The following is a 15556-nucleotide window of genomic DNA, read 5'->3' on the forward strand; positions in this document are numbered from 1 at the left end:
ACACACACACACTATACTATCCCATCAAACAACCCAAGACTCACAAACATGTAGAAATGAAACACACATAGAACACACACCTTGCACCCTCCATCACAACAGAATCATAATCAGTCATAAAACGCTATGTAGGTTAACACACACCCTCAAAACACTACATTGCAGACACACACATCACCAACTCCATCATCACTGACCTTGAACCATCTCATATACAGACCTATAACCACACAACCCATGGACCCATGAATCAACACACATCCACCCTCAGAACCATCGCATACGCACAGGTCTCACACTGCCCCAGACCTTACATGAACCTTTGTGGACACTGTTGCATAGTCATACAACATCACACACATCATCACAAGGACTCCTCCCCAATATACCTGGGCATGAGCAAAGGCCAAAAGTGCAAAATTAGCAAGGCCAAAGCGTTGCTATTGTGAATGACAGACAAAAAGCGCACACGGACTCACACAAGACAATAATTCACAGACACAGATCACATGACACCTTCCCACACACCTCGCACACTACACACATCATATATTGCAAAATGCTATCTTATACACTTTTGTTGTAGCTCCAAACACACCCCCAATGCCCACACCCACACTCCACGCACATCCCATCTCAGTATGTGTATGCACACACAGATGCATAGCTGGCACCCACACTCCAGGCCTGCCACATAACACACAACACCTCATCGGCCACCCACTGGAGCCTGAGGAATTACAGCCTCCCACCCCCACCTCTCTGCTCTATGAGGAACAGTCCCAGACTCTCTCTGAGGATAGTAGAAGGGACAGAGAGCTAGCAATATCCTGTCCCTGTAGCTTTCTTAGAACGTGGGTATCCTCCCCACCTATGGGAGTGAAGGTGTGGGGGACAGACAAGCAGCCCAGAGTGAGCCTTGTGTATAGGCAGGTGGTGAAGGTTAAGGAACTGGTCACAGAAATGTGTGAAAGGCTGAAGGTGAGAGAGACAGAGTCAGAGATTCAGAGCCACCAAGAGATGGGCATGGACAGGGAGATGGGGCCAGAGAATAGAAGGGGGCAGGGAAATGGGTTCCCTGGCTTCCCCAAGCACCCAGAGCCTCAGCCCAATCCTGTTCTCTGACCTGTCCCCATCCCTCCCTGCTGTCCCTTGTTGCCATAGTGACAGGGAGGCTGCAGATGCAGCAAAGGAGGCTGGGCCAGCAGACCTGGCCTGTCTCCATGGAGACTGGGGAGGGAGGGGAGCCACATTTTCTAGCCCTGGTAGTTGGCCTCCAGGACGCTTTCCCAACTGTGCCCCCTTCCAGGGGAAAGGAGGGAGGGAAGTCCTGTCAACAAATTATCCTTTTCCTTCCTAACACCATGTCCTTCAGGGATGGGCCTGGACCAAGGGGAAGGGGGCTCAGAGAAGCCTAGAGGTGTCAGGATTCCAGAAGATTCTTGACTTTCTCTCCTGCTCTCCAGCTAGGTTGGGGGAGACCTGGTCCCCCACACCACACCCCAGACACAGGCTCATGTCCCACCTATGCACTCCCTCCTCAGTCTGTTGAGACTGATGACTGTGCATCGTGCTCCCAGCGCGATGCTCTGCAGAAGTTGGGGGGGGGTGGAGGGAAGATTTACGAAGGTCACAGGGATGGACGGGGACAGGGGAACTCAGCAAGAGAGACAGAAGGAGAGACTTAAGAGGAGAAATGGACCCACACAGTTCAGAAGCAGAGAGAGGCAGATATGAACAGAAAGACTGACAAAAACAGAATAAGAAAACACACAGAGGGAGATAGATCAACAGAATTACTTAGTGAAGGTGACAAAGAGGCACAGGGACATAGAAAGCCAGGCAGACACGTTTGGCAAACTGGGGAGACTCAGAGATAAAGACTGCAGACAGAGCAGAAATGGGGGTGAAGACTCAGAGATACCCCAGAGGAGATCTGCTGCTTGGTATTTGAACAGAGAGAGGGAGAGACCAGAAATGTCTGCAATCACATTCTAGTCACCTTGACAGACTAACAGTCCGGCCCAAGGGCAGAGACATTGATTAGGGTCTGTAAGAGATGTAGAAACAACTGAGGGACCCTGAGACACAAGTTTGCCCCCACATCTGCCTCTGAGAGGCACACATATGACAAGTGTCTGAGACACAGAAGGGGCCAGGTGGAGACTAGGGGTGCTGTGTGCCAGGCAGGGTCCCCTGGGGTGTGGCCCGCCTAAGCACTGCCAAGTTAGGCAGGCAGGCCTTGCAGGGGAGACAGGGAGATGCTTTGTGCCAGGCCCACCAGGCCGGTGCTGAACGGACAGCTCCCGTGCTCTGGGCCGCCTGCCCGAGGGGCGGGACCCAGCCTCCCTCCTTTCCCTCGCTCCGTCCGTCTCAGTCTAGCTTTTCTCACTGCTGCAGCTCCTTATAGTCACCATCTAGTTTTCTAAGGCTTCTTGTCTCCCACCTGTCTCTGTTCGACCTCAATCTCTGTTTCTCTTAGCTTCAACTCCCTGGGTCTCAACTTCCTGCTTCCCCTGTAACCCCCTCTGCCTATCCATCTCTTCCCCTTCTACATTCTGTCTCATTCTTCTTCCATCTCATCATGGTATCTCTCCCTGTCTCCCCCTCTTTGCCCTCTCTTTTCCCATCCCTCTCTGCCTCCCATTGTCTCTCCTCATCTCTGTCTCTTCCCTATGCCTGCCCCATCTCTCTCTCCCCACCTCTCCATCTCTCCCCCTTCTACTCGGCCTCGTTTTGGCTCTCGCTGTGTGACCTTCACTCGTCCTTTCTCAGCTGCAGTTTCCACAGAAACCTCCAGCGGGGCGGGGGAGGGCGGGGACAGAAAGCAGACCCACCCGTTCTCCCAGCTCAACTAGCCCTTCAGCCTCCCTTGCGTTCCCCCCACCTCCCCCGCAACTGGGATTTCTCATTTCCTCTCTTGGGGGCTGGGGAGGTACGTTTTCCGCAGAAACAGGATCAGTCACAGACAGCTGAAGATGGTCTCACGGACGTATACACATACACACGACTGTAAAGTCGCCAAATTACCCTAGCCCAGATACACATACAGGCCACCCCAGGCACCACCACACTGAACAGTTTACTCGCCCTCCCCTCCCCCAGCCCCATCTGGTTTCTGTCTTTGTGTCTCCTTTTCCTGGTGTCTCCGCCTCTCCAGATCCCTGCATCTCTCTCCATCTGTCTCAGGGTCTCTGTCGCAGCCTCCTTCTGTCCTGGGAGAAGGTCAGTGGTGAAGGGCCAGCTAACTGGATCTGGACTGACCTGCTGTCTGTGGGCAGGGCGGAGAATCAAAGAGAATGTCGGAGTGACCATCCAGTTTGTGGTTCTCAGCAGATTCCCGGGGCCCCAAGCTTTCCATGTCCTCACACCCCCAGGAAACAAGACCCGGGTATCCCCAGTTTTGGGGTTTTGTACTTTTTTTTATTCCAACAGGGACTGGAGTGTGGCAGGGGGAGGGATGGGGGCCCAACTGACCCCCTCCCTGTGGGGGGGTCTCATAGAAATTCCGAGGTTTCTCCCCAAAAAAAAGAGAGAAAGAGAAGAGTCGAGGGGGCACCAGGGGACACCCATTTGCCCAGAAGCCCTCCACTCCTCCAGAAGTGGGGAGGGCTGCATCAAGTCTTGGGGAGCCTGAGCAGTCCCAGAATGAGGTTCTCCCCACGGACTGCTTCCCGCTTCCGGGAACAGCCCCTGCAGTCCCCAGCCCCTGGAGTCCTGGGTTCCTGCGCTCCCCTTGTCTGCAGTGGGGGACGGAGTGCGGGCGTCCGCGGCACTCTCTGGCGAGTCCACTAGGGGGCGCAGGCAGGCTCCGGAGCCGGGCCTCGGACTTCACCGGGAACCGAAGGCAAAATCGCGGCGTCCGGCGCGCGGGAGCACATGTCCCGTCTCTCGCCCACTGGGGAAGCGAGGGCGGCGGGGGTCAGTCCAGGCGCCCGCCCGGCCCTGCCCATGGTCACTCGTGTTCGGCCAGCTCGCGGGAACCGGCGGGGCCAGGTCGTGGCCGGGGCGGGCTGGTGGCTTCGGCAGGGGCGCCCAGGCCACGCGTGGGCGCGCCGGCCCCTGAGGCCCGCAGGGCCTGGATGCGCCGGCACTCCTGGCAGACGCGCACGTGGGTGCAGGGGGTGGGGGCGGGGGGCCGGGCCCCGCCGGGCGGCCCCGGATCGTCCAGGAGGCGCTGGGGGCCCCCGTGCGCGCTGCCCGCGTCCCCGCCCGCGCCGGCCGAATAGAGCTTGCCGTTGCTAAGGCGCATCTCACGGACGGCGCGCAGCGACAGCAGGGCCCGGCTCGGGCCGCCCGGGCGCCGGCGCCGGCGGGAACGCGATGTCTTGCGGCAGGACACAGCGTGCCGCAGCTCCTGCAGCATCTCCTGGCACACGGACACCTGGGGGCGGCGCGGGCGGGGCGGGCGCGGAGGTCACCCTCCTGCACGCTCCTCGCCGCCTCCCCTGCCTCCTCCCTTTCCTTCTCGTCCTCTCCGTTCTTCCAGGCCCTCTCCACACCTCCCTGCTCTACCTGCCTCACCTCTTTCTTCACCTCTTCCTCTTTCCCCGAAAGCCCTTTCACCTCCTGTCTTCCTTCTACCCTCTCCTCACTTCCCATTCTCTTTCCTCACAGTTCCCTTATTTCCCCGTGCCCTTCCGCTCTCACCTCTCCAACTATCAACTCCATTCTCTCCTCCACTGCTCTCTCCTGTCTCCCTTTCTTTGAACTTGTTCTTAAACCTGCCTTTCACCTCCTACCTACGCTCCTCTCTTCCTGCTCTTTCCTCGTGTCTTATCACGGAAAGTTCCTAATTGCCTCGTCTTTCCCTCCTGCTTGTTTTCTATCCTCTGCCACTGATTCATGCACTCAGTATTGCCAGACATATTTGTTGACCACCTGCTGTTTCCCAGGTACTGTTCTGGGCATTGAGGATACAGCAGAGAACAGAACGGATAACAAACAGTCTGCTCTCGTGGAGATTATATTCCAGTGTGCAGAGACAAAAAAAATAAATCTGTAACCATAAGTAGTATGTTAGATGGTGGTAAGTGCTTTGGAGAGAAATAAAATTGAGAAAAGAGGTGGGCGCATAGGTGGGGAGTGATGTTCAATTTTGAGATGGGGCGTTAGGAAATACTCATTGAGAAGAGGACCTGCAAGTAGACAAAAGCAGTGAGGGATGAGCTGCATGGGGCCTGGGAGGAGGGCAGGCAGACAACTCAGTAGGACACAGGGGCACTGAGGCAGGAGCAGCATGAGGTGCTGGAGGAGCCTGCAGCAGGTGGGGGCCAGGGTGGGGTGTGCAGGGGGAGAGGAGATGAGGTCGGGGAGCAATGGGGGCCAGCTGTATGAGGCCCAAAGGACTCTATAAGGGTTTGGCTTTCACTCTGAGTCACATGGGAGCCGCTGGAGAGTTTTAAGCATAGGACTGCTGTGCTTTGACAGGATCACTCTGGAGCTGTGTTGAGAACAGACTGTAGGGAGGCCAAGGGCAAGAGCAGGGAGCCCACTAGGAAGCTGCTACTGTCACCAGGCAGGAGACAGTGGTGGCTGGACCAGGGTAGCGGGGGCCAAGGAGGTGAGAAGGGGTTGAATTCTGGGTATGTTTTGAAGGTGGAGCCAAAGAGATCTATGCTAAGAGACTAGATAGAAGGTATGAGAGAGGAGGAATGAAGGGTGACTCCACATATTTTGTCATGAGCAACTGGAATTGCCTGGTGGTGAGCAGGCAGGAGCTCTGCTTTGGACACATGACATCAAGCACTACCTGTTGGACATTCATGTGGGACGTTGAGTATAGAACTGAATTTACAAACCACAGGTTCAGGGAGAAGCCTCTGTAAGGGATACACATTTGGGGGATATGGTAGGCAGCCTCCAAGATCCTGCCCCCTTGTGTAATTCCCTTTGCCTTTATATGAGGGTTGCTGTGCGACCAAGAGAATACAGCTAGGTCAGCTGACATTTTGGCTTCTGCTTGGCTCTCTCTTAGATCACTCGCTCCAGGGGGAGTCAGCTTCCATGGCGTGAAGACACTCAAGCCGCCCTACGGAAAGGTCTCTATGTGAGGAACTGAGGCCTCCTGCCAACTACCATGTGATGAGTTTTTATTCTATCTTAGGATGTTTTGACATCTTGGCATCCAGGGAGAGACTGCTCTCCCAGAGCTAGCCAATTCTTAGGGACAGCAAAGGGCTGGGAGCCCACCTTTCATATCTGACTTCCACACACCAGCTAGTATTTTCCCTGCCCTAAATCAACCCAGGACGAGAGCTGACCCAGACAACTAAAGACCACCACCCAGTAGCCCAGAGCCTGCTGACAGTATTTACACTGCCCGATCCTAAGCTGTTTTCCTACCAGCCTTGCCCTTCCCATGGAAAGCCCGAAAAAGGGCTTTGGCCTGGGTTTCCCTCTCCCTCCATCTGCCCCCTGACCAAATCTGGTGCTTCCCTTGTGGCCTAGATGGCATGGTGGACCCTCTCCTCTCAGGTAATGTGAGTAATACATTGTTTCAATGACATTGGCCCCTCCATGTCATCACTCAGTCACCTCCACAAATTAAAGCCCTACAGGTATATTCTGAGACAGTGAACCATCTTGGAAGTGGATCCTCCAGCCCCAGTCGAGCCTCCAGACCACAGCAGCCCCAGCCAACCTCATGACCATGACCTCACCAGAGACACTGGGCAGCCAGAACCACCCAGCTAAGCTGCTCCCAGATTCATGACCTACAGAAACTATGAACTGATATAAGCTGGCTGTTTTAAGTTGCTAACCTGAGGGATAATTTGTTACATGGCAAAAGATAACAATACAGGAGTCATCTGCATACAGATGGTCTTATGAATCATTTGGCTGGATGGGATAACCGAGGCAGTGGAGAAAGAGAAGAGAAGTGGTCTGAGGACTGAGCCCTAGAGCCCCCTGACAGAAGAGTGCTGGAGAGGTAGGAGGACAATGGGGCAGGAGCAGGGAAGAGGGGGCTGTGAGGAGAGAGTGATTGGCTGTGCTAAAGCCCATGGCTACCTTACCATGATGAGGTCAGAGACTGGGGCACTGGATTTCAGATGTGGAGGTCACTGGTGATGAGACTGGCTTCAGTAGAGAGGTGGGGACAGAAGCTAAATGGGAGTGTGCCCAAGAATGAATGGGAGGGCAGAAACTGGAAACAGCAGAGGGACACACTCTGACAAGGCTGCAGCAGAAGGGGAGAAATGCAGTGGTGGCTGGGAGGGGCAGTGGGGTCTAGAGAAGGTTTCTTGAAGATGGGAGAAATGACAGCACCTTTATATGCTGCCAGGCTTGATCCAGTAGAAAGGAAAACTGATGATGCAGGAGGGAAGGAGAAAACGGCTGAGGGATGTCCTTGGCAAGGTGAGAGAGGAGATGGGGCACAAGTGGAGGGTGCCTTAGCAAGGAGCATGGATATTCATTTAGAGTAACTAATGGGGCGAGTGGAGAAAGCAGGCAGGTGGCTAAATGTGGAGGTGGGTCTTGGTATGCACTTTGACTCCTGCTTTCCTCAGGCAGGAGTAGAAGCAAGGTCATAAGCTGAAAGCGAGGAAGGGGAGGAGGTGTTGGAGGCTGGCAGAGAGGGGGAAGTCACAATCCTGTAGGAGCGCAGAGGCATGACGGGCTGGACAGCACCACGCCTGAACAGAGCGTGAGACCAGCCAGCAAGTCTGTTTTCTTGCTGTCATGTTCAGCTGCATGATCCTCACCTGTCTCTCCTCCTATTTCTTCTTGCTTTACCACCTAGGCCTCTCCCTGAATCCTTCTCTCTGCCCCTCCTCACTCCCTCGCCTGCATCCTCATCTCTGCCTGCGCCCTCTTCCCCCTCTGCCCTCCCTCATGCCCGGGGACCCTGGCTCCCTCTGCTCTCACTTCTTCATGGATCTGCTCGACCCCTGGAGTCTCTTGGATCCTCTCTCACCTCCCTGGCTCCTCCCAGGCTCATCCCAGCCTCTCGCATTCCTCCCAATGCCTCAGTCTTCCTGCCCTCTGCCCCTGGGGTCCCACTTCCCCCCACACACCCTTCACCAGCCTCCTTACCTCTTCAGACTCTGCTGACCTCCGCGTGGACCATATGAACTCCATGACAGCCACAAAGACAGCAATGATGAGGCCACAGATGAGCACAACAAAAATGCCGCCAATGTTCTCCATGCCCAAACCTGGGGGCCGAGATGGGGAGCCAGGTGTGGGGCGTGTGGGCCAGGGGGCAGCAGGGGCCTTGGGGAAGGGCACGGCGTGCAGGGGTGGCTGACCTTTAGCTCGATGGTCCTCCTCCTTGGGGCATCGGCCCCCTTCCCACCACTTGCGCTTCAGGATCTCCAGCCGGTTGTTCTCCTGAAGCTGCAGGATGGCCAGTGTGATCTCATCCCGGAATGGGGAGCCTGGACCGGGCACACGATGGGGTGGACTGGCCATTGGGGCCCCGGAGCCCTGCCCACCCAAACTCCAAGTGTTCCCTCACCATGGCCTCTCCTCCTGGCTCGGCCGCATCCCCCATCTACCTTCGAGTCTGGCTGTTGCTTGCCACCTCCCCTGTGACCACCCTGGGCCAAGCCCCCAGATGTTACATCTGTCACCATCCCCTCCCTATGGCCTCCTCTCACCCCCTACCCAGGCTCTCCTCAGTACAGCAGCCAGAGTGACAATTTCAGAAACAAAAGCATAGATCATGCCTCTCTGGTGCTTAAAACTTTCCAATGGCTTCTGGTTGCAACTTGAAAAAAACGTTCTTTCCTCAGCCAACAGGATCCTGCTTTTACTGGTCCCGCCACCTGGGGCTCCCTTAGGACCTTTGCCTCCACCTGGAATGTTCCTTTCCTCACTTCACTCCAGGCTCTAAAGTCACATCAACCTGAATTCAGATCCCAGCTTCCTCCCTGACTCAACACATGACCAAAGCAGCAGTCTCCACTGCTTCCCTGGCACAGCACTGACCCTACCACAAAGCTACTAAGACCTGGAGTAACTGATTATGCAGTTAAAGGTAGGTAATGTAGCTGTCATCTGAATATAGATGGGTTTAGAAACCAAAATGCCAAAATTTGGTGACAAAATTGGTGGTGAGGTCCCAGCACCGAGCCGTGGAAAAGCATGTCCAAGTCTCCGTGGCAGAGCCATCCATCATTCCCCTCCCTCTATCCCTTCCATCCATCCAATGGCATCCATTATCCATTTCCTGAGCACCTGCTCTGCAAGCCAGGCTGTGGGTTTGGTGCAGAGAATATGAAGCAAATAAAATCAGGTCCTCAGTCTCAGGGGCCTGAGGGCCAAAGCGGGAAGGCGGCAAGCCTCACGGCCCACGTGCACTGACACACACCGAGTTGTGCGCAGTCTCACTGGGTTCTCCCAACAGCCCTGCGGGGCTGGAACTGACTGCTGCCAGGCCTGTTTCTGCAGGTTAGGTTGAGGAAGTCACTTGCCCAAGGCCATACACGCGGGAGGCCACACACAGCACACCCAGCCTGCCACTGGGAGGGCCTGGCCCACTCCCCAGCCTGTTCACAGGGCTTGGTTTCGGATGCCCAGGGCCCCCACACACCCCCAGCCCCGCTGCTGCCATACCCAGCGGCATGCCGATGCCGTAGCCCTTGGTGTCGAGGAGGCCCCCGATCTGGGTGAGGTTGCAGTTGAGGCGCCGGTGGTACTCGTTCATGGTGGACTCGAGCAGGAAGGCGTAGCGGGAGTTGAGGACGCGGGCAATGCCCTCCTCTGTGCTCTTGACAAATACGCTTGGCTGCTTTGACTGCATGTAGTTCCACATACGCTGATACGTCTGATACCGTGAATTCTGGGCAGCGGGGGCACAAGGGGAAGACAGGTGAGGGTCTTTCCACTTTCCTCTCTCCTGAGCCCTGTCCCCTGCCCTCCAGGAAGTCTCCCTCAACCCAAGAGAGTGAGGAGACCAGAGGAAGACAGGCAGACTGCTCAAGGCCAAGTCCAAGTTATCCCCACACCCACCAGCCAAGCAAGGACCCTGAGGACTGAAGGCTTGGGAAGAAGGGGCCACAGTCTATTTTTCAAGCCTTTTGTTCTCTTCCACCCCTGGGCCTCAGCTCAGCTTGACACCCAGCCCTGCCTTCCTGGTGTTCCCAGGCCTTCTTCACAGAAGCTGGGAGTAGACGCTCAACCCCCATTTCTCCCCAGGGCCCAGCCTAGTTCAGGAAGACCCCCATCCATGCCAAATAGGCCAGCTGACTTCCAGTAGGCCCTGCGGGAACCTTCTGAGGAATACCCTGCCCCATCCTGAGCTGCTGTGTATGGCGGGGTTCCCAATACCAAGCCTGGGTGGCTCTGGTGGCCCCACCTGAAAGAAGGTCATGGTGGAGCCAGCGTGGATGGTGCCATACTCAATGTTGGTCTGGTCTGCCAGGTCGTCAGCCGACTCCACGGGCACCTCCATGCGCTGCACGGTGAGGAAGGCGGCCAGGTTGGCCGTGTAGGAGGAGATGATGATCAAAGTGAAGGCCCACCTGAGGGGTGGGAGGGGTGAGCTACAGGCTGGAGCCATACCTACGACCTGGCCCCAGTGGTCACGTGCCCCATTGGTGGTGTCCCCCTTCAGTAACCCCAGCATCTAGAAGGCTCACTGACTGCTGACTAGGGGAGAGGCTGAGAGGATAGATTCTGGAGCCAGACTCCCTGGGTTTAAATATATTACTTCCAGAGATTTCTCTTCCCAGACACAAGAGAATAAGATGGTCTGGAAATATCCTCCCTCTGTGAACTAGAAAACTGAACAGAATATAGGAAATGACAAAGACAAAGGACAACAGGCGTCACAGGACAGCGATCCCTGAGAAAAGAGAAACAAATGAAGTGAGACTTGTCATTTCCCAGGCTGTCTGGTTGGATTTAATTTACAGACTGTAGTGCCAGGAAGGAAAACCTAAATAGTCTGGCAATGTCACTGAGTTGTGGAGATGGAGATCAGAGATCAAGAAGGCCAAGATTCCTGGAATTTGTGGGACACAATACCCAAGAGGGAGGAGTTGCACAGAGAGAGAGAGTTCTAGAAATCTGCATGGAGTCCTTTTGGCCAAATATCAATCTGTGCATGTATGGGGTAAAACGCCAAGGGGTTATGTAAGAACAGTTTGCAAAGAAAGAACAATTCCCAGGGCTCACACAGGGTTGGGACTCTTTTGAGCTCCCTCCAACCAGAGTAGAGAGACTTCACTGAATACCAAACCCATTCAGTAGAGACCCAAAAGGATAACACGTTAGAAATAGAGTTGTTAGCTGTAGAATAAAGGCCAGGCTAAACCTACCCAAAAGAGCTTAAAAACAGGCCTGGAAAGGATCAAAACAATTCAAAGTAACTAAACTGCCTTCTAGAAAGAGTCCAAGACTCTTTAAAGTAATACATTCAAAGGGGAGAGGGTATAGCTCCAGTGGCAGAGCACATACTTAGCATGCACAAGGTCCTGGGTTCAATCCCCAGTACCTCTTCTAAAACTACATTAAAAAACCTAATTACCTCCCACCCACCCACCCAAAAAAACCAAAAACAACAACAACAAAAAGCAGCTAGAAAAGGAGAAAACATATTACACACAGAGAATCAAAGTCTACTGCCAGTAGACAGAGTGACAGTAGACTTCCTGTCAGAAAGCATGCAAGCCAGAAGACAATGCAACAATGTGTGGAAAGAAGAATGAAACTGTCAACCTAGAATCCCCTGTCCAGCAAAAAGATGCTTCAAAGAAGAAAGCACACTAACAAATTATTCATACAAACAAAAGCTGGGAGAACTAATTGCCAGCAGACCTGCACTTCAAGAAATAGTAAAAGAAGTTCTTCAGGTAAAAGGAAAATACTAGATGGATAGATATGTGCACGTATATGAAGAAATGAAGAGCACCAGAAATGGTAGATGTGTGAGCAAATATAAAAGATACAGTCCTTATTTTACAGTTTCTTTAAAAGACACTGCTTAAGCAAACACACATATACACAAGCCTAATATACTGTGGGGTTCATAAGATATGCAGAAATAATATATCTGACAACAGCAGCCCAAAAGATGGCAGAGATGGAGGCATTCTATTATAAGTTCTTACATCTTATGTGAAGTGGTATAATATTACTTGAAAGCATTTTGCAGTAAGTTAAAAAATGCATATTGTAAACCCAGAGCAACTACTAAGAAAAATGTAAAAAAGAAGTATAGTTAATAAGTCAATAGTGGACATAAAACAGAACCCTAACAATCTCAATAAATCAGAAAGAAAGGAGGAAAAGAGGGAAAAAAAGAACAAAGAAGAGACAAATAAAAAACAAACAGCAAGTTGCCAGATTTAAACCCAACCATGTCAATAATTACATTATAGGTAAATGGTCTCAGCCAGGGGTAGGCAAACTATGGCGCACAGGCCAAATCTGACTTGCTGTCTTTTTGCACAGCCCACAAGCTAAGAATGATTTTCACATTTTTAAATGGCTAATGATGAAAGAAGAGTAATAGTTCATGACACATGACACATGACACATAAAATTTAAATTTCAGTGTCAGGGTCCATAAAGTTTTGTTGGAACACAGCCACACTCATTCAATCATGGCTGCTTTCGCACTACAGAGTTGAGTAGTTGCAACAGATACTGTATGTCCAGAAAAGCCTAAAAGATTTACTATTTGGCCCAATACTGAAAGTGTTTGCCAACCCTGGTCCAAGGCCTAAGTGTATGCTGCCTATAAGAAACCCAGTTTAAATGTAACAATACAGGTAGGCTGACAGTGAAAGGATGGGAAAAAGATAGACTATGCAAACACTAAGAATAAGAAAGCGAGTGCGGCTACAATGAATACCAAATAAAGGTAACCTCAGAACGAGGAATTTACCAGGAACAAAGAGGAATGTTATATAATAACAAAGGGGTCAGTTCAGCAAGAGGATGCAACAATCCTAAACATTTATGCACCTAATTACAGAGCTTCAAAAGTCATGAAGCACAAACTGATAGAACTGAAAAGAGAAATAGATACAATTTCTCCACAATTACAGGTAGAGATCTCAACACTCCTCTCTTAATAATTGATAGAACAAGTAGACAGAAAGTCAGAAAGCACACAGAAGACATGAATAACCCACTGGCCCTAATTGCCATTTATAGAACACTGCACCCACCAACAGCAGGATACACACTGTGCGAGTACATATAGCACATTTACCAGGACAGACCATATGCTGAGCCATAAAACAAGTCTCAGTAAATTGCAAAGGATTAAAATCCTACAGAGAATGTTCTCTGACCACAGTGGAGATAAAGTAGAAATCAATAACAGAAAGGTCTGTGGAAAATCCCCAAATCCTGCCTCCATCACTGGCTAGCTGTGAGACCTCGGATTCACCTGTGAGGTTAAGTATAATCGTAGGCCCCTCCTCACAGGGCTGTCGTAAGAGTGAGTTACATCTGGCACAGAGCAAGTGCCATGCACATGTGTGCTCTTGTCTTGGTGACTCAGGACTGACTTGGGAGAAGAGGCACCCACTGGCCTGGCTCAAAGACCCAAAGGCAGCTACCCTGGCCCTCTCTGTCCTCCCACCTGGTGAGGTGAGGTGAGAGTGGCCAGTCTCCTTGCAGATGTACACATTTGTGGGGCCTCAGGACAGGGGAGATGCTCAGTGGGCCTCCCAGACCACCTCCTCCTCCAGCAGATAATGAAGAAAACAGCCGCTGTCCTTTGCTGAGCACGTATGTACAGTGCTGTGCTAGGGACTGGGATGGGGGTGGAGTGGAAGATAAGGGGATGGATAACATGCCTTCTGCAAAAGAAAACCAAAACCTAACACACACAAAGACCCGGGGTCTGAAATAGTCTCTCTGGAAACCAAATTTCTCCAAACCCATCCAATAGGTCAATGCTGTCATTCACTCAAGACAAAATTATTCAGAGCCTGACACACACAAGGCACCTCCTAGATCCTGAAGACGCAGTGTGGCTGACTGGTGGTGGTGCTGGTGGGGGAGATGGGGCCACTCACAGAGCAGGGGAACACAGGTGGGGAGTCTGATTTGGGAGTAATGACGAGAGCTCGGAGAGGTATGGAGATGCAGACTTGGGAAGTGTCAGTTATGAAGAGCAAAGGAAGCCCAGGTGGACGAGATGGCTCTGGAGTGTACAGAGCGGTGGTCCCTGGGTGGATAGTGTCCCAGGGGTGGGGGGTGCTGGAGGAAGGTGCTTGGTTAGGTGTGGGGCACTCTGATGGCCAGAGTGATTGAGGTCACCTGGTGTCAGTGGGTGGGAGCAGGTATAGACCAATGCAACCCAGTCGGAACGCAGGGAAAATCTGGTATTTGATTACCTGAGTCTAACTCCTTGATACATAAAAACCAAAGTTTTGTTTGTTTGTTTGTTTAAATGGAGGTACCGGGGATTGAACCTAGGACCTCGTGCATGCTAAGCATGCGCTCCACCACTGAGCCATACCCTCCCCACCCCCAAAACCAAAGTATTTTTTGCATGGCTATAATAGAAACCAAAATCCCTAGAAATACACCTATTGTTTAGATTGAGGAACAACTGGATGTTGTTTTGTTTGAAACTTTGCCAAGAACCGTTCACCATTTTGGGAAATTGCGTCTCTGACAGCAACACTGCTTGTGGTATTTGAGTCACCAAGTGAAGACACTCAGACCAGCTGCACTGGGAAATTATCACCCTCGCGGTGATTTGTATTTGTACAAATACACTTATTTGCCAGCTATTTCAAAGTGTCAAGTCTCAGGTGTCGACATAATTCTACTAAATGGTCTTACTTCTTATAATTCCAATCGTATCCATCACCCGTAGGTGCAGCCACCTGACTGCTGCATTCGGTCTTCCAGCACAGTCCCGCCCACACGTTTACATGGTACTATCCTATTGTTTTATCATCAGTCTCTGCCCCCTTTCTCCTCTGTATTGCAATTAGAGCATTATATTGATTTTAATCAGTAGGTAGGTGTGCAGGTAGATACATTATCCTTGAGTTTCACTAGGGTGGAAAAGAGATGTTACAAAATATTTGTTATAAAAAGAGGGCACTGAGTCTGTGAGCACTGAAAAATCACTGGTGTGGAGTGAGGTGTTCCAGGTGAGAGAGAGCAAGGGCCAAAGGAACCCACAGTGAAATGAAACAGAGGATCGAAAGAGGTAGGAGGAAACCAGAAGCACACAGCAGCCTAAAAGCAAAGAGTTTCTAGAAGCAGGGTGGCTAACAGGGTATGTATTGGACACATCAATAAAGGGGGTCCACATGCCCTGGGGGAACGGAGGACGGGGGAGCCAAGCTGCCGGTCAGATGTGAGGTTTGGCAGCTTTCCTGCAGGAAGGCATGAGGAAAGGAGGAGTGGAAGGAGGAGTGGGAGAAGTTGAGGACAATGGCAAAGGAACGCCTGAAGAAATGGCCTAGGAGCCTACCTAGGTGGACAGAGATGAAAGCAGATGGGGCTCAGAGAACAGGAAAGGAGGTCAAAGGACACACCTCACAGCAGTGATTGAGGGAGAGCCCTGGAAGGACAGGGCCAGGGTCAGAACGTAAACTCAGAAACGCTGACTTTCAAGGCAGAGCTG

The 15556-nt window shown here is 52.1% G+C and overlaps 1 protein-coding gene across 5 annotated transcripts in view; it reads right to left on the minus strand.

The window, feature by feature from the left end:
* Positions 1–3392: 3392 nt before the first annotated feature.
* Positions 3393–15556, minus strand: part of GRIK5 (glutamate ionotropic receptor kainate type subunit 5) — a 51423-nt gene continuing 39259 nt past the window's right edge. For 4 of the 5 annotated variants that reach the window (XM_074369528.1, XM_074369530.1, XM_045510535.2 and 1 more), the window contains 5 exons: positions 10307–10472; positions 9565–9790; positions 8256–8384; positions 8041–8162; positions 3393–4384 (listed from right to left, as the gene is read on the minus strand). In XM_074369528.1, coding sequence (XP_074225629.1) covers positions 3956–4384; positions 8041–8162; positions 8256–8384; positions 9565–9790; positions 10307–10472 — 1072 coding nt within the window. In that variant the 3' untranslated portion in view covers positions 3393–3955. Of the gene's footprint in view, positions 4385–8040; positions 8163–8255; positions 8385–9564; positions 9791–10306; positions 10473–15556 lie in introns of those variants that run through there. The other variant, XR_012509000.1, reaches the window with a different exon arrangement.

This window comes from Camelus bactrianus, chromosome 9 (genome assembly GCF_048773025.1).
Source record: "Camelus bactrianus isolate YW-2024 breed Bactrian camel chromosome 9, ASM4877302v1, whole genome shotgun sequence".
Taxonomy (NCBI): domain Eukaryota; kingdom Metazoa; phylum Chordata; class Mammalia; order Artiodactyla; family Camelidae; genus Camelus; species Camelus bactrianus.